This window comes from Barbus barbus (genome assembly GCF_936440315.1).
Source record: "Barbus barbus genome assembly, chromosome: 12".
Taxonomy (NCBI): Eukaryota; Metazoa; Chordata; class Actinopteri; order Cypriniformes; family Cyprinidae; genus Barbus; species Barbus barbus.
This window is the reverse complement of record NC_136740.1, coordinates 17,568,424-17,588,285: the sequence shown is the minus strand read 5'-3', so window position 1 is coordinate 17,588,285 and position 19,862 is coordinate 17,568,424. Positions and strand designations below refer to the sequence as shown.

General features: G+C 37.2%; 1 protein-coding gene across 3 annotated transcripts in view; it reads left to right on the top strand.

Moving 5' to 3' along the window:
* Positions 1-19,862, top strand: part of LOC306878486 (hormone-sensitive lipase-like) — a gene marked incomplete at its 5' end in the record, with an annotated part of 26,859 nt that extends 6,997 nt beyond the window's left edge. For 2 of the 3 annotated variants that reach the window (XM_079430896.1, XM_079430897.1), the window contains 11 exons: positions 362-646; positions 2,288-2,378; positions 5,208-5,353; positions 6,185-6,370; positions 7,005-7,157; positions 9,497-9,641; positions 10,916-11,143; positions 12,465-12,605; positions 15,353-15,594; positions 17,897-18,157; positions 18,300-19,862. In XM_079430896.1, coding sequence (XP_079287022.1) covers positions 362-646; positions 2,288-2,378; positions 5,208-5,353; positions 6,185-6,370; positions 7,005-7,157; positions 9,497-9,641; positions 10,916-11,143; positions 12,465-12,605; positions 15,353-15,594; positions 17,897-18,157; positions 18,300-18,713 — 2,292 coding nt within the window. In that variant the 3' untranslated portion in view covers positions 18,714-19,862. Of the gene's footprint in view, positions 1-361; positions 647-2,287; positions 2,379-2,599; positions 2,627-5,207; positions 5,354-6,184; positions 6,371-7,004; positions 7,158-9,496; positions 9,642-10,915; positions 11,144-12,464; positions 12,606-15,352; positions 15,595-17,896; positions 18,158-18,299 lie in introns of all 3 variants that reach the window. The other variant, XM_079430895.1, reaches the window with a different exon arrangement.

Genomic DNA, 19,862 nt, shown 5'->3' with positions numbered 1-19,862 from the left:
GTTGTTAAAGGAATAGTTAACCCCAAAAAAAGAAACAACTTAATAATAATATAAGAATAAAGTGTTTTTATTCACTGTTTAAGATCTATTGGTGAGCAAATAATGTAATGCTAAATTACTCCAAATCTGTTCTGAAAAAGAAATAAATAATATTTTTGATGCCCTGAGAGTGAGTCAGCAAATTTTCATTTTTGGGTGTGTGTCCTTGTCCTTCCCCTCATCTCATTTCAGTGACTTTGTTTTTCTCAATAAGAAGTTTTTACATTGCTCTTCCTCTCTCCTGCATGATGCGTTTGCTTATTGTTTTCAGCATACACCTCCGTTCAGCCCTCATCTCCCTTTTTGTCACCCTCTTCTCTAGGTGGTGCGCTGTTGCCTCCTCCACATCATTCACAAAGGGCGCTATATCACATCCAACAGGCGAAGCATCTTTTTCCGTGCGAGCCACAATGTAGCAGAGATGGAGGCGTACTGTAGCGCTCTGTGTCAGCTCAGGGCGCTGCTCTATCTAGCTCAGAGACTGCTTCATGACAACAGCCACGGTAACCTCTTCTTCCAGGAGGAAAGTGGCCTCAGTAAGAGCTTCCTGAGAGAGTACGCCTCCATGCACAAGGGCTGCTTCTACGGTCGCTGTGTTGGATTTCAGGTGTGTTCGTTTATGAGCACATGAGCTTATGGCTTACAGAATTTAATTGACCGATGATTATCAGTGATTTATACACTTAATATAAGGTTGAAATCCAAAGTTATTTCAATTGTTGTTGGCAAATGGATTCAAAATGTAAGAACTAAAACTAAAAACCAAAAAAAGGTATTCCCATGTGCTTTTATATAATATATAATAATATATGATATAACAACACATTTAATTTTTTTTGTTTTTGAAGGAAGTCTTTTATGTTCACCATGTTTGCATTTATTTGATCAAAAATACAGTACAATCAGTAATATTGTGAAATATTATCACAATTTAAAATGACTTGTGTTCTATTTGAATATACATGTGATGACGAAGCTGATATTTTTTTTGCAGCCATTACTCCACTCTTTAGAGTCACATGATCCTTCAGAAATCATTGATAGACACACACAGATATGTATATGTGAAAATATATTCACACTGTTGTTCAAAATGTTAGGGTCAATAAGATTTCAGTTTAACTGAATTAATACTATTCAGCAAGGTTACATAAAATTGATCATTTCTATTTCAATAAATGCTATTTCTTCTATTCATCAATGGCTCCTAAAAAAATTGAATGCGGTTTTCACAAAAATATTAAGCAGCACAATTGTTTTCAACATTGATAATAATAAGAAATGCTTCCAAACATTAGTACCAAATCAGCATATATGTATGATTTCTGAAGGATCATGTGACGCTAAAGCCTGGAGTACTCACTAAAGACTCATCTTTGCCATCACAGGGATAAATGTGACCCTGGACCACAAAACCAGTCTTAAGTTGCTGGGGTATATTTGTAGCAATAGCCAAAAATACATTGTATGGGTCAAAATTATTAATTTTTTTATGCCAAAAATCATTAGGATATTAAGTAAAGATAATGTAACATGAAGATATTTTGCAAATTTGCTACCATAAATATATTAACTTAATTTTTGATTAGTAGTATGCATTGCTAAGAACTTCATTTGGATAACTTTAAAGGCGATTTTCTCAGTATTTTGATTTTTTTGCACCCTCAGATCCCAGATTTTCAAATAGTTGTATCTCAGCCAAATATTGTCCTATCCTAACAAACCATGCATCAATGGAAAAAGCTAATTTATTCAGCTTTCAGATGTTGTATATATCTCAATTTCGAAAATATAGACACTTATGACTGGGTCCAGGGTCATAAATTACATTGGTAACACTTTAGAATAGGGAACACTTGTTAACTATTACCTACGACTTTTCCCTCAATAAATTCCTAATTTGCTGCTTATTAATAGTTAGTAAGGTAGTTGTTAAGTTTAGGTATTGGGTAGGATTAGGGATGTAGAATAAGGTCATGTAGAATAAGGCATTAATATGTGCATTAATATTACTACTGATAAATGGCTAATATTCTATTAATATGCATGCTAATTAGCAACTAGTTAAGAGACCCTAAAACTAAAGTGTTACCATTACATTTTGCAATCTATAAAAATAGAAAACCATTTTAAATTGTAATAATGTTTCACAGTATTATTGTGTTTGCTGTCAACTTTGTGGTGCATAATGTTTCTTGTTTTAAGGTGAAAATTATCCATCTGAATATCTTGCTCTCTTTACTTTTAGTTTACTCCTGCCATCCGTCCATGCCTGCAGTCAATTGCTATTAGCCTGGTTGCCTTTGGAGACAACTACAAGAAGCATCAGTCAGGGATAGGTCAGTAGAGCTGTCACATTCAGTATGCCCTGATATAGCTTTCTCTATATGCCCCTTGATTTATGTGAGGAGGTCACTGTTTCACACTACTTAATCTTTGCAAATGTCTGCACAGCAGGTTTTCCTCTAGTGTTAATTTAAGACACAAAAGTGCAGTTGTATAGACCCTGACCTGCAGAGGAATTCTAATATTGTCTCTTGTGCTCAATGCTGCACCTTAGTGGAGGCAGGAGATATTGCTCCATATGGTGAGTAGCTCTCAAAAGAGGGCAGTATGGATGAGAGAAATTTGCGTCCTTCCCAAAACTGTCATCCATTCTGCTGGTAGATTATCCTGTTTCCTCTAGAGAGATGGTCAGTCCCTGTTCCTGCTAGGGGTGGGAATCTTTTTTATTATTATTAATAATTAATGAGTTTACAAACTACAAACCCGATTCCAAAAAAGTTGGGACACTGTACAAATTGTGAATAAAAACAGAATGCAATGATGTGGAAGTTTCAAATTTCAATATTTTATTCAGAATACAACATAGATGACATATCAAATGTTTAAACTGAGAAAATGTATCATTTTAAGGGAAAAATAAGTTTATTTTAAATTTCATGGCATCAACACATCTCAAAAAAGTTGGGACAAGGCCACGTTTACCACTGTGTGGCATCCCCTCTTCTTTTAATGACAGTCTGCAAACGTCTGGGGACTGAGGAGACAAGTTGCTCAAGTTTAGGAATAGGAATGTTGTCCCATTCTTGTCTAATACAGGCTTCTAGTTGCTCAACTGTCTTAGGTCTTCTTTGTCGCATCTTCCTCTTTATGATGCGCCAAATTTTTTCTATGGGTGAAAGATCTGGACTGCAGGCTGGCCATTTCACTACCCGGATTCTCCTTCTACGCAGCCATGATGTTTTAATTGATGCAGTATGTGGTCTGGCATTGTCATGATGGAAAATGCAAGGTCTTCCCTGAAAGAGACAACGTCTGGATGGGAGCATATGTTGTTCTAGAACTTGGATATACCTTTCAGCATTGATGGTGCCTTTCCAGATGTGTAAGCTGCCCATGCCACACGCACTCATGCAACCCCATACCATCAGAGATGCAGGCTTCTGAACTGAGCGCTGATAACAACTTGGGTTGTCCTTGTCCTCTTTAGTCCGGATGACATGGCGTCCCAAAAAAAAAAGAACTTCAAATTTTGATTCGTCTGACCACAGAACAGTTTTCCACTTTGCCACAGTCCATTTTAAATAAGCCTGGGCCCAGAGAAAACGCCTGCGCTTCTGGATCATGTTTAGATATGGCTTCTTTTTTGACCTATAGAGTTTTAGCCGGCAACGGCGAATGGCACGGTGGATTGTGTTCACCGACAATGTTTTCTGGAAGTATTCCTGAGCCCATGCTGTGATTTCCATTACAGTAGCATTCCTGTATGTGATGCAGTGCCATCTAAGGGCCCGAAGATCACAGGCATCCAGTATGGTTTTCCGGCCTTGACCCTTACGCACAGAGATTGTTCCAGATTCTCTGAATCTTTGGATGATATTATGCACTGTAGATGATGATAACTTCAAACTCTTTGCAATTTTTCTCTGAGAAACTCCTTTCTGATATTGCTCCACTATTTTTCGCCGCAGCATTGGGGGAATTGGTGATCCTCTTGCCATCTTGACTTCTGAGAGACATTGCCACTCTGAGAGGCTCTTTTTTATACCCAATCATGTTGCCAATTGACCAATTGAGTTGCAAATTGGTCCTCAGCTGTTCCTTATATGTACATTTAACTTTTCCGGCCTCTTATTGCTACCTGTCCCAACTTTTTTGGAATGTGTAGCTCTCATGAAATCCAAAATGAGCCAATATTTGGCATGACATTTCAAAATGTCTCACTTTCAACATTTGATATGTTATCTATATTCTATTGTGAATAAAATATAAGTTTATGAGATTTGTAAATTATTGCATTCCTTTTTTATTCGTAATTTGTACAGTGTCCCAACTTTTTTGGAATCTGGTTTGTATTTAAATATCTAAATTTAATTGTGTATTTTAATTACGACTTATATAATTATAAGTACTTTACCAATTAATAAATTAAACAGTTGTATGTGAAGAATTATTAACTAATTATTATTAATAACTATAGCTTCAAGCTAATATATTGTAATAAAAGGAACAAAGAAACACATTACAAGCAATAAACAAAAAGTGCCTTCATTATCTGAGAGTGCTTTTAGTATCTGAATGTTTTCCAGACAAGCTCAGTGATGGATTGTTCTCTTTTTCTCATTATTGCTGATTGATTATTACTGATGACAGACAGTAGGTTTAATAGGCTGCATTCACACTAATGCACAAATCTGTTTTAGAATATCAGATGTTTTGTCCTGTCCTTAAATCATAACTGTTATGAAGAGAAAACACTGAAATACTGGCTCTCTTTAGTGCACACAAGTGCCTTTGCACATATGTAGGAAAAAAAACTAATGAGGATCTATTCTGAAGTTTGTAGATTCCATTCAGAATTGCAATGCATCAGATAATTTTTTCCTCCCACCTCTAGTTAATATGCTGAATTTTAGATTTCCAGATCCGTTTTTTTTTGGTCTAGTGATGTTTGTAAATTTTAAACTTATTGTTCGTGTATCTTTGTCAAGGTAAGATCATGTGATTTCCAGCTGGTTATCTGCGTGTTTCTGTTGATTGGGAGCCCACTTTCATATCTTTCCCCTCTGTTTTACTGTTGAAGTATGATGCCTTGGTGTGATATACCAGTTACTGTATGTAGACAGCCGTTCATCTATCTGTCTGTTTGTCTGCGTTTCTCTCAGGTGTAGCAGCCAGTTCTTTCCTGACCTCTGGGAAGTATGCCATAGACCCTGAACTGAGAGGTCAGGAGTATGAACGCATCACTCAGAACCTGGATGTTCATTTTTGGAAGACATTCTGGAACGTAACGGAGACTGAATTTCTATCAGTTAGTATTTACCATCCTGCCAGTTTTCATTAAGACACCACAATTATTTGAAAGAAAATTATATGACCTTCAGTTTTAATAATAATGCAAATCACATCTCAAAATGATTTTCTTTCGAATAACCAAAAACAAAAACAAATCTGCATGAAAGTGAAGAAATTATGCCAAAAGCATATTATCGCTGTAATGATGAAACTGTAACCTTCACACTGTTCACAGTGATGATGATGATGATTAATTATTACTATTATTATTTTTTGTATTATATTATTTTACATTATTTGACTTTACTGGGATTAAAAAAAGCTGTGAATGAAAAGTAAGCTGAGGCTTAGATACTAAATGAACTCTGTATACCAGGCAAATGTGAAATACAATGAAAAATTATGAAAAATTTAAACCCAATGTGGGTTTGAATAGAACTGGCTTCCTTTTTTTTCTCTGTTCACGTTTGGCTTAACTCAGAAAACTTTTTTTTTTTTGAGTTTGAACACATAAAGAGTTCTGTCATAAGAGTACTCATAGCAGTTCAAATTGCAATGAATATATTTGTCAGAATAATCCCCAAATTAATTTTTTGCCCTATTTGCAGTACTCTACTCAGGCAACAGAATTGTTCAAAGCTATTCCCTTGAGTAATAAAACTCAATTGACGTACTCCTTGCACCAGTGTTTTTCTAATATACTTGACAATCTTATGCTATAGCCGATCAGATTGCACACTGAGCACTTATAACCTGCGTAAGTTCTCATATTGCAAAGTTCTATTCACATAATAATGAAACTGAAATTAATATGTGCTCTATTTCATCTTTCTCTGTCTCTTTCAAGAGTCTGGTGTGTATGACGGCCACGCAGGTGAAGGTGAATCGAGCTCTTTCTGTTCCCCCCATGCCCTTTGACCTTCCGTTGGTGGCAGATCCCACCCACACGGTGACTGTGTCTCCTCCTGCAGCTCATATCGGTCCGGGGCCTGTGCAGATGAGATTGATCTCATATGAGCTGAGGGAAGGACAGGTACAGCAGTTCACACTAATGTCATTGACAGACTTAATTAGTTTTGAATCATAATCATCTCCCACTTACGTCTTCCTTCTCCTTCTCACAGAAGCTCAAGCAACTTTTCATTTTCACAAACTGAATTCTCTGTTCTTCAAAGATAGTCAATTTTCCACTCTACATGCTCTTATCTTGTCAATAAATATGCACAGATAGCGAGTAATGAATAAAAGCACCGCCAGTCGTAATGAGGTGTGCTTAGCTAAATAAAGTGGTTGAGCTTGACTCTTTCTCCTTTTATCCTTTACTCAAAGCCCTTTAATTCCCGATATACCTCTCGGTGTCATGGGAGGACTTGAATTGGTTGCAGTATAGATGACTTGGATGTAATGGGGTTTAAAAAAGCCTATTTGACTTTGCTTCATACCCTTTGAACTCCTATTGATCCAGCTGCAGTGTAAACGTGTTTAAGAACCACAAGTCTGTAACGTTTAATTAATCATCTCTTGTCTAAATGAGAGTTTTTGCCTATGTGTGGGGCACAGAGATTCAAAATAAGTATTGTTCAAGAAGATGTATTGTAATGAAATAAACTTTCAAAATTTTTAATATGTTGCTCTTCATTCTTATGGTGCTTGTACTCCATTTTCAGGACAGTGAGAAATTACTAGCACTGTGTCGCTCAGAGGGGGGCCCGATATCTCTTTCTTTGGGCCTGAAGACGAAGCGCAGTCCTCCTTCCCCATGGCTGGTGTTGCACTTCCACGGAGGAGGGTTTGTGGCACAGACTTCCAAATCACATGAGGTATCTTTTTGTCTCTTTCTCCTTATACTTTCGATATGCCCCTCTTTTTCATCCTACTTTGAGTCATGCAGACCTGTTACTTTTAAGTCATCCGGCATATGATTGGCTCCTTGTGAAAAAAAAATAGACTTGTAGACCAAGGGCTAGATTTACTAAACAGGGCAAATTTGTGTTAGAGTGCAAGTCCATAAAAGCACCAATGGGAGGGGAAAATTCAACGGGTGATTTGCTGACAAGGTGCACATTAAAAGAACACAGACGCAACATCTAATTTCCATAGTGACCAATGCAATCCACCAAGATTAGTGCAAATTACCGCCTGCTTTAAAACAGGCTTTTAAATAATGCCACAAATACCAGTGAATTGTCAAGTGCAAATCTTAGTAAATCGTGTTGCGTGTTTCATTGGAATTCTCTCCTCCTGTAAATTTACTGATCGAAAGGGAAACTCCTACAAATGCATGTTAAATAAGGTGAGTCACAAAAACAACTGTGTCACGGCCTTTTCAGCGCTAATTTCCCACTTTGTGTCTTTAGTAAATCCTGAGTAGTTCTTTAGAGCCAAATGAGGGTATGCACTGGCGCAAGTTGATAGTTAAACTGGCTCCAATAGTGAGTCTTGGAGGTGAGGTGGGAATACATAACAGTAAAAACAGTGGAACAAATATAACATATTGCTATATTTAATATGTGATTAAAAATATTAAGACTGTCCCACAGTTGTTTGCTAATTTAAAAAAAATTATATCAGTGTCATTGACTCATATAAAATTAGACTAGTAATGTATGAAGAAAATTAAAACTTTGCAGGATATTTTTTTTATTATGCATCACTTCAAGCTGTAATTTTATCAAATGATGCAAAAATATTATGTAATTCTGTGTATTTAGAATACATAAAATGTTAACTGTGAAATTTTCCATAGCAAAATAAAGGTGTCGGCTATTAAACATTTTTGTGCACTGATTGTCATAATTAGTGGACGATTAAATTGTTTTAATGAGAGGTTATTTTCTAAATGTCCGCAAAGACAAAAGTGCCCATAGTTGAAGAAACACCAAGATACAGTATAAAGAGCTTCTTCTAACCTTTAGATTCATCTTATCCATGTGATTTGAATTGCTAATGGCATAAATGTTTTGAATTTAAATTTTTTTTTGCATTAACTGCAGTCCCCCGGGATCCCACCTATATGTCTGAACATTCATTCAGTGGTTTTTATTAGTGTCTCTTCTGTTGAGTGTTATGCAGAGTAGCTTCTTGGCAAGAGGAATAAGATACTGGTCATTTGCGTTCACTTGTGTCCAGTGTCTTGTGCAAAGTATGAGACTGCTGCTCTGTTAAAGTATCGTATTATCACCGCTCTCATGCAAAATTCACCTTCACGTTACATAAACACTCACCAGCGGGAGCCTGCGTTCTCGACACAATGCATTAGCTGCTTGAACGAGCGCCACTCAACAATGGACACGTTGATATGAGATGTAACTGGCAGTCAGAGCAACATTTTGTGATGCCTGTCAGCACACATCATGTCTTTAAACTTCAAAACAAAACTGAGAGAGGGAGAACGAGAAAAACATGGTAAAGAGACTGAAATATCAGAGAAGAAGAAATATGTTAATTCCTTAAGTGCTTTCTCTTATGAAAATGCATGGTGAGGTGCCGTCAGGCGTGTATTTAGGGTGACAGAAGCTTTTTGAAGTGAATGCTTTTAGAGGATCGTAATTCAGGCTCTTTTCTACAGCTCAATCACACTGAAATCACTGTCTTAAAGCTGGGAACTACAAGATGTCAGGATTCAGAGAGGAATTAGGGGTGTGAGCTAGGAAAGCAGTTTAGGATTTGAAAATGTGGATCTTTACCATCAGTCAGCAATGCTAGAACCACTTTAACACACCAGAGAAATAAAGCAAAATATGTACTTCATTTCAAACATACCTCTTAACCACTAATAAAGTACACTATAGAAATATGCAATGCATGACATAAATTCAATTTGGACAAACTTCATTCACCATGTTGACATTGTCTTCATCAATGGCAGCTTTGAATGTCAACTCATGTGGCCTCATAATTGTTTATGGTAAATAAATTAAGTTTAAGGTAATAAATTAAGGTAAAACAGGCAATTAAGTGCTAAACATTGAAGTCAGCATTATCTGGAATTTGCAACCAATTTCTCTTCCCTATTGTGACATTTTTGAGTTAAACAGACTAGAAATACTACAATAAAAGTTAAGTTTCTACAATATCTATAAATTCCAGATCCTAAAAATTCTTCATGATAATTCATCATAAAATGATTCTTCATTTGTGTGTCTCTCTCTGCCTCCAGCCGTATCTGAGAAGCTGGTCTCAAGACCTGAATGCCCCCATCCTTTCTGTGGACTATTCTCTGGCCCCTGAAGCCCCATTTCCTCGGGCTTTAGAGGAATGTTTCTATGCCTACTGCTGGGCCATCAAGAACCACAACCTGCTAGGTGAGGGGAATAGCCCTGTCTTTATACTTCCTGATCACATTATACCAGTGATTTCATATTTGTTTCTTAAATTTGCAATGAAATGAAAGTAACGACATATCTTTTTTCTCCATATTGTGATGAACATCAGTGTGTAATGGCTTATTGAAAAAGAAAAATATATTGGGTGGGCACTTCATTCTGCTGGATTTTGAGATGCAGATGTTGCACTCAAAAGTGGAGGCAGATGAATGTGAACTTACAGGGGTTAAGCAGACTAACTTATTGGAGAAGTCTGGCATACGTCAACAGAAGAAAGTCACTGGAAGGTCCAGTTATGACATTTTGATTAAATATTGTGTGGAAAATAAGAAACATGACTTCACAATAGTATTTTACATGAACTTACAAAATATAGTGAATTTCCATTTCATGCTGATTTTAAGCTTTTATGCTTTTAAAAAAATGTATGCTTTTAAGACTGAATGCTATAGACAGTATGCAATAACCCAACATTCCCAGTTTCAGTGGGAGGTGGCAGCACTTGTCAACACTTTTTTTTTGTTGTTGTTGTTGCAAAAATCTTGCCGCTTTGTCATGCAAGACTGCTGTCTTCTTTGAGGTTGACATTCATCCATCTGAGGTAAAAAACCTGCACTCCACAAAAAAAAAAAAAGAAAAAAAGTTCGCTCCAGAATGCCAGATCACATTTTGTAGAGAAATATTTTATTAATTTAATTGTGTTAGTTTTATTACCACTTTAATGAAACACGAAATATAATGTTTACAGTAATTGCATCATCCATCTCCCAGACTGCTTTTTAAATGATTATTTCAATTTTTTCGACATTGTGTCATTCAGGCACTTGATTAGTCCTTAAGAAAACTGATTAAGATACAAGACAAGTAAAATCGGCCGACTTGACGATCTGTCATACTGTTGTGCTGTGCTGGTGTCAAGATCTCACAGGGAACAAAGACCCCTATTGAAACTCAGCTCACACTCGGTCTGACCACAGCAGCGTAAACATATTCATCATTCAGTGTTCTCTCACCTCTGCTATCTATCTCAGGATCATGACGCGGATCACGTGCTGCTAATAACTCTCTTTGGGTGTCTTTGGTGTGAAAACTGCCTCAAATCAGTGCAAAAAATGTGACCTCATTTGAAGTTGAAAATTATTGAGTATATTTATCCTCTTGATTCTCAATCATTTTTTATTTGATCTATTGCTCACTTCATTTTCTGGTCTTCTCCTTCCTAAATCTCTTTTGTTGGCCCTTCTCCTCCTCAGGTTGGACCGGTGAGCGTGTGTGTTTGGCCGGTGACAGCGCAGGAGGAAATCTGTGTGTGACTGTGTCGATGCGGGCCGCTGCTCACGGTGTGCGCATGCCGGATGGCATCGTCGCCGCGTACCCTGCCACCCTGCTCACTGTGTACGCCTCGCCATCCCGCTTACTCAGCCTCATGGACCCTCTGTTGCCCCTCAGTGTGCTCTCACGCTGCCTCAGTGCTTACGCAGGTCAGTCTGGGGCCGCAATAGGATTTTATGACAAATAGTGCTGTGTTGTGACTCAGGTTGTTAGTGAGCTGGAACGGTCAGGTCCGATGCGTAATTTATCGCTGGTAAAAGTTTAGCATATTCGCAATTTAGGAAGTGTAGACACCTTAATGATGATGAATGATTTCAACAAGTAAAGTTAAGTGAAGCCACACACGTCAGGAATAGATTAATAGGCTTGTATTTTGTTATAAATGATTCGATTAGTAGTGTTTTCAATCAAAGTAATGGTGAAGTCAAATCGGTGGCCCACGGCTTGTATTTTCTTTCCTCTGCTGGAGAATGAATGCAATATTGTCTTTGTGTTACAGTAGTACTGGATATTTCAAATCTATATCTCTTCTGTTCTGATTCGTTCTCGGAGAACAGAGCAGCGAATTAAGTTAAAAATGCTTCTATTTTGCATTTTTATTATATAACGCTTGTGCTCTGCTGAAAATCCTTTACCTAATTTGGTGTTCCTGTCAGAAATGACTGGCTTTTTAAAAATTGCTTGTAAATCTCATTATGCTGTATTATTAAAAGTCTTGGATTTAATCTTTTTGTCAGCTTATCACAGGTTTTTTATTTATTTTGTATTAAAAAATGTAGGTGCATTAACTCTGATCGATGGGCTTATGATCAATCAGTTCTAAAAATAAATACAAAACCTGTGCTAATTGAAGGAAAACAAGTTGATAAAAATATTGAAACAAATATTTGATAATGATATTGCATAACCATAATTTAAAAGCAGTTTTTTGTAGGCTGGTGAATTTGGAACACAAGTGTAATAAAGTGGGTTAAAAATCCTCCCAAATTACCAAAAATTATATTATTAGTACAAAAATTATGAATTTTTCGGTAACATTTACTAACATTTTCTGGAAAAATAAAATCTGCTCCAGTTCTAAATAACTGGAACACAATATGATTCATAATAATTTTTTGAGATTGTAATATCATAATCACTTAGCGTTTGGTTTCTCGCCTGTTTCCTTTAATGACAGCTCTAAAAATTTTTTTTTTTTTTTTTTACAAATGTTCACATGCATGTCCTAAATTTGCTAATTTCATTGATGACCTAAAAAAAGGAGAATTTCTTGTCATTTAACATTTTATTTAGTTTTAAAAAGGCTTTGTTCTTTTGTTTAAATTTTTTACTTATTTCTACAAATTTTTCTTTTTCTTTTATTCAATTTTGTTTGTTTGTTTCTTTGATTCCCACACTTTCAGTTTGGATTTTTTGACCCCTACTGTATGTTATTTACTTTTTCCCTTTTTCCTTCTCTGCTGTGTGTAGGCACAGATCCGCAGGTGGAGAAGCAGGTGGAGAAGGTGAGCACTTTGAGCATGGTGAGGAGAGATACTGCCCTGCTGCTCAGAGACTTCAAACAGGGGGCCTCCAACTGGATCCATTCATTGCTGGACAGAGGGAGTGCAGGTACCTGTATTAGATATATTGTGTTTTCTAACTCATTGTGCTGAGTGTCTAAATGACATTTATCAATATGTCTTTTTATGATTATAATCCCTCCACACACTGATGATGATGCCTTTGTAATAGTGCAGCTGGCTAATTATTTGATCTGTTTTAATTAGGTTTAAATTAACGCATACAAAGCCTTGAGCGCTCTGCTTTACTTCATATAATTGGCTTCATGGTGATAATTGCCATTTGTTCAGAGCTATATGTCGTAGCTTCTCTAACTCACTCTCCAGCTTGTGGTGCGTGACCCACAGATAGTGTTGTGGAAAGTGGTGGTTCTGAGCATGTGCAGACTGAATGCTTCTGAATGGAGGCCCCAGCTCAGTCTGCATCCGTCATCTAAGAAGGCTGATGAATCATACCTGGAAGTCCCAGGGAACTAGGGAATTGCCTATGGTGCCACAACCGCATGATTCTTTCCGCTTCTCTCTACAGCAGTCACATTTGTATTAAGTGTTTCTAACTTGGTAACCCTTTGACCTCTGTGATCTTCCCCATAGTATTCCATCACCAGAAATGTAGCCTCACCTCCATTGCTTTGCTGCCATTCTTTCTTTGCTGCAGTTTTAACTGATTGCTTACTGAATGATTTCAAAGTATTAAAAAAACACAAAAAAATTAGGGGATGCAACAATATTAAAATCCTTGATGACACAAAGGAGCTAATAATTATGTTAAGATTATTAAAATTATAATATAATTCTATACTATTTTGCCAAAATAAAAACTAAAACCCTAAGGTCCAGTTTTACTAACAGCTTGCGTCAGCGCAAACCATCTTGGTGTTAAAATAGTAAGGTTTTACTAAAGATGCACAGTGACGAATTAGCGCTGAAAAGGTGTGGACAGTTATTTTTGCACCTCACCTTATTGAATATGCATTTGTAGGAGTCTCTTTCAGATGCAAAATTTATGGGAGGAGAGTGTTCAAACGAGATTTACTTACGTTTGCGCTAGTCAAATTTGACGCCCCAAAAAAAACATGTCTTAAACTGTTTTGCGCGTGAAATGGCTGCAATTTTTGTTGCTAGGAGGCACCGCAGGGAACAGAGAGCGCGTGGTAGAAGAGAGAGGATTTTTTCCACGTATATTAATTTATTTAGAATGCCAGAAATGAAAATAAAAAAAAGAAAAAAAAAAGAAAATAAAAGACGATTTGGAAACCCTTAACTAGAAGTGACACAATATTAATTCTATCAACTTTTTGCAACCCTTCATTTTTTGGCCTCCGGTTCTTTTCAGCATACTGTTGCTTCTTTATTTCTTTATTTGCGACTATGCTAATTTGTGCTGCACTTGGTATATTGCGTTTGCGTCTATATTATATTATTACTATATTGCGTCTGTGTTCTTTAATTTGCGTGTTGTTAGTAAATCACCTGCAGAAATTTCCACACCCATCTGCGCTGTTTTGGAATTGCGCTCTTGTGCTAATTTGCCTTGTTAAGTAAAACTGGCCGTAAATTCTAAAATCAATATTTTAAATGCTATAAGTGAATTTAGGCAGTGCAACATTACAATGTATATCGTCGATTTGCTAAAGATTACATAAGTCTTATTTAATAATTTTTTTTTTTTTAAGTTTTCAAGTGAGTTTTTGATGACGCGAAGGTAATCTTAATGATCGTGGAGTGTTGATAGCTGTCTGATAGCTGAAACCAATTTATTTGTACCTATATAGTTTGCATTTCTAACTAAACTGTCACAAGTGCTCCGCTCTGATTGCCTCTGCATATTTATTCTTTCTCAGTTCATTTTTATTGTGGTTTTGATTGCATATTCACACAGCTGAACTGAAATCTGATAATAACCATCTCAAACAAAGCTTTTTGTAATGGCTTCACATACTCTGTTGTGCCAAATGCCCGTTGGTTTTGAAGTCAGTGGTTTAAATGGACTACTATCAACCCCAGATCTCATATCATTTGAGTTCATTAGCTCACACAGAGAGAGAAAGAGTAGGGCTGTGCAGGATGTCAATGCAGTGTGGCTAAAAGGCATCATTAGTGTGGTGTGTCACACAACACAAAGCATTATAATTGCCTCATGATGACCATGAATTCATTATTCACTATACTAACATTGCTGAGAATATTTTTTCACTAGATTATGGCTATGAGCGATACAGCTGTGTTGTGACTGGTGTGTCTGTCAGTCATATGTGTTTATGTCAGTTTGTATGATAGTATAATATTTTCCTGAGTGTCTATTTAATGCCACACACACACTTCACATCAACCAGTCACATGCCTTACCTCTCCCTGGCAACTGTTTCCTCGCCAACAGCCTCCACCAATGTCTGTGTGAGGGTCTTTGTAAACCCCCACCCCTTGTGCTTAAAATTCCTACCCTCTGCTCATTTGTACTCCTTTCTTTACTTTCTCATTTTGCCTTTTTGCGTATTTGCATTACGAAATCTCTGTATGAGATTTTTATGAGGAATTTCCTTTCTTGCTGACTGCTTAACTTGCTTTGGGAAATCAGAATTACCTTAGTTTTGTGGTTTTGTTTTTTCCACCTTCACATTTTGGGCCTGTTAATATGTCATGTAGACATTTATCTAAGAAAACAATAACATGAGATCATCATCAGTCAATATATGTGATTATAAAGCATCTATATATCCAGAATGATTTTAAAATGGCATCTCTTGTTATCATAACCACCAAAAATGACCTAAATATTTACTCTTCCCCTTTTAGACGCTGTAAGAAAGAGTGTTTCAGAAGCGTCTCTGACCTCTCCTCATGCAGACCCTCCGGTGTCCGGCAAGGTGTCTGAATACTCCCTGGAGAAGGGGTCTCTGAAGAGCCAGACGTGCCAGGACTTGGGCACACACGCTAACAGCGGTGCCAGCAACGTACAGAAAAATGCCAACCACCTAAGCATCACCACAGCCAACTACAACTCCATCCTTGACATCACACTGACACCCGAGAGCAAGGTACAGCTCATCTAGTGCTTTAGAAGGGTTTAATCAAATTCTTGCTTTCACCGTGTCCCTACAGCTCCTGCGGTGTCGAAGGTCTCTCTTTTACAGATTGCAACAGTGAGTTATATTAATCAACAGGCTGATTTGCATTCTACTAGGATGCCAATCTCTGCTGCACAGCATCCATCAGGCTGTTTTTCATGGCTTTATGAGTGTGTGAAACATATGCCAATATTTGCGCTGATTAATTTGCTATCTCGAGTGAGAATGACCTAGCCTTCAACAGTTTAACAGTGTTGCTTATATCATAGTCAAACATAACATTTAAATAACAGACAGCCCCATTGTTAGTGAGAATCTGGTATGCTTGCTGGAGTGAAGCACAGATGTTTGTAAAGAGTATCAAATTGCTATCGGTGGCAGAAAAACAGGAGTTTGTTATGCCATAATTAGCATCAGAGTCAGAGCTGTGGCAGAACGCAGGCTGTCTAATGCACAGAATTAACTAGCCTCTTAACACTGCCTGATTTTAATAGCTTGCAGTAAATTGTTGATCTGGTTATTTCAGTCCGGTACACTCCGTGCAAATAAATCACTTTGCTTGTTTTTTGTTTTTTTTTGGATTCCACGCAGTTATTCCCTGTATTCCTCTCTGTCTGGCTTAGTGAAGTGAGAAAGGATTGTGCTGAGAGTTAAATCTAGTTGCACAACTCTGAGAAAGTGCAAAGGATTATGCTGCAATGATGTCATTTGGATTTTGCATGCCATTGTTCAAGTATGTGTTCAAAGCCCGCAGAGAATCCCATGATGCCATGACGTCAGATGTGTGAATAATTGCAGGATTTGAAACGCTCATTTTTGCTGCCTGGTCCAAATGAGTCATCTCAGCCTTTCCTGAACCCATTCCTCCCTTCTTCCACACTCCTTACAAATATCCACTGTCCTATTTAAAAAATGCAATAACTAAAGTTTTTTAACATAAATGTATATAGCAATGTGAATGTGAATTGATATTATAATTTATATCAGACATGTATTTAATTATAGTTAATATACAGCTAATAAACAGTGTTTTTCAAGAAATTTCTATTTTTAATATGGCAAGAATGCGTTAAATTGATCAAAAGTAAAGGATGTTTTATAATGTTACAAAATATTTTGTTCTTTTGAACTTTATATTTATCAAAGAATCCTGAAATATGTATCAGTGTTTCCACAAAAAGCAGCACAACTGTTTTCAACATTGATAATAAGAAATTTTTCTTAGTATTTTTTTAACATAAATGTATATAGAAAATTATAATAAATGTATATGTGAATTAATATAAAACATTTAGTCATTTGGCAGACGCTTTTATCCAAAGCGACTTACAATTGGGGAATACAAAAAGCGATTCATTTTGAAGAGGCAATCAGACAGAGGAAGTGCTCTTAACACCAAGTCTCAGTCATTGTTCAAATAAGTACAAGCTAGTAAGGGGAGAGAAAGATGGAGGGAAAGGTTTTTTTTGAGTTTAGGATGAAGTCAAGTAGTGCCGAAAGAGATGAGTTTTCAGTTGTTGCTTGAAGATTGACAGGGATCCAGCGTTCCGGATAGGGGTGGGAAGATTATTCCACCAGCCAGGAATGGTGAACGAGAATGTTCTGGAGAGTGATTTTGAGCCTCTCTGTGATGGTACCACAAGGCGTCGCTCACTAGCAGATCTCAGACTTCTGGAGGGGATGTTGGTTCGTAATAGTGAGTGGAAGTAGGAGGGTGCTGAGCCTGTGGTAGTTCTGTACGCAAGCATCAGTGTCTTGAACTTGATGCGAGCTGCCGCTGGTAGCCAGTGCAAAGAGATGAAGAGAAGTGTAACATGCGCTCTTTTGGGCTCGTTGAAGATCAGTCGTGCTGCTGCATTCTGAATCTTATTTATATTTATATTAGACATATCTTATTTATATTAGACATGTATTTATACAGTTAATATACTGCTAATATAAAGTTTTTTTTGTTGTTGTTTTTTTTTTTTTTAAATGTATATTTTTAGTACAGCAAGAATGCATTCAATTATCTATATTTTTCTGGGGGAAAAAATGTATCACTGTTTTCACAAAAAGCAGCACAACAGTTTTCAACATTTATAAGAAGAATACATTTTTCTAGAGTATAATTCAGTTTTCACACGGGGAATAAAGTATATTTTGTTTATAAAATGTTTATTATAATATAATTGTTTAAGCATATGAATGGTGGCGTAAATAATAATTTTTAAAAAATCATCAGTCGTTGATCCAACCTTATCACCTTGCATTCATATCTTATCTCTCCTAGCCCGAGGATGTGAGTTTCTTCCACTGCAAAGAAGTGGATCCCTCAGTATCAGAATCCTTTTCATTTGTGGCCATTCCGCCCCCTTGTGGTGAGGAGGACTCTGACAATCCGCGGGAGTTTCCAGAGGGCTTCGAGCCTCTGCGTTCGGAGCAGTTAGCGGAGATGAACGTGCAGAGTTCTCCCATTGTCAGAAACCCCTACATGTCCCCTCTTCTGGCTCCAGACAGCATGCTAAAGGGACTACCTCCAATTCACATAGTGGTAAGCGTGGCCATAGTCATTTTCGATTGACCAATTCAAGAATATATGGTAGAATAAAGTTATTTTCAGGATTTACGTTCACTTCATAAGCTCATATTTTGTCTTGTGTCTTGTACCATCTGTCTCATTCCTCTTTTCTCAGGCCTGTCATCTGGACCCCATGCTAGATGACTCTGTGATGTTTGCCAAAAGGCTGCGAAATATCGGTCAGCCAGTGACCCTGTGTGTCGTGGATGATCTTCCTCATGGCTTCCTCAGTCTGTCCCAGCTCTCGAGGGAGACTCGGGAAGCTGCTAACGTATGCATGGAGCGAATCAGGGATGTCTTCACCATGAAAGACCCTCCCCCAGAGATGCGCAAGCACCGCAAACTGGAACGGACCAACCAGAAGCCTTCTGCTACCAAAAGAGACCACACTCCGCTTTCGCAAGTGACTGTGCAGGAGGAGGAGGAGGATGGGCTATTTGTTGGGGGAGGGGCCTCTGTTGTGGATGAGGAGGGGCTTACTGGTTTTTACCATCCCACTAAAGCTGAAGCTGAAAAGATTCCAGCTTAGATTTTGGCCTGAATGATATCTGTTTACTACCTTGCCTTTTGTTGCGTTATACCAGCACAAAAACTAATATCCTGCCTTCTACAAAAACATCCCAGCACATAACCGTCATTGAAAGACATTACAAATGGATGTATAAACCCAAACACTCACTCCTTACAGCACTACAACTGTTCTTATACGTTAATGAAAACGGTCTACAAACTGTGATTCAATATTATACCCGTGTGCTACAATTTAGACTCCATAGAATGCATTGCTGCTAGGCATTCTGGGGCTAACTGACAAAAGCATTTATTAATGGTTGATTTATTTTTATTTTTTTTCTTTATAGTAGCTTTTGAATTATGACACCGAATTATAATGTGGTGTTACTACTGTGTATGTTAATCACCCTTTATTAATCTACCTGTTTCTCGGCTCCTAGAGGACGTCCTGTGCGAGTAGCGTTCTGATGCTGCTTTGTCTTCATAGAGTTGGGTGTTTATTAAATGCAGATAATCGTGATCAAATTTCCCACAAGCGTTCTGTGGAAGGAAAGCTCAAGTTACACAAAACCACACCGAATTTGTGATATATATGTTCTATGGTGTCCAGTCTTGTTATACTTAAAATAATAGTCCATTTTGTTATATATTATCTTCATAATGGCTTGGTAAATTGTGTTTGGTTTGCTGTAAAGTGCTAGTTAACCAAAAAATGAAAATTCTGTCATCATTTTTTCACCCTCACCTCATTTCAAACCTGTATGACTATTTCTTTTAGAATGTTTCAGCTATTTTTGCCCAAACAATGAAAACCACTAGGGTCCAAAGCAAACCGTCACGGAGCTCCTTTGACTTTTATTGTATGGGCAAAAAAACTGAGAATATATTCCACAAAACAATGAAAGTCATACAGTTTTGGTATGACGCAAAGGTGAGTAAATAATGCCAGAATTTTCAGTATTGGATGAATTTCCCTTTTAAGTCTCAAGTGGTGTTGAAGTGGCATAATTTGACTCGTTAAGATTTGTTTGTTTATCATACTCGTACTATAATCACATTTATCTGTACAGTTATACTATAGATTAGTTTGCTTGTCAAAAAGACAAGAATATATGTATACTGATTAAAAAACTGGACACCGCCTTTCCCTCTGGGTCGTACTCTG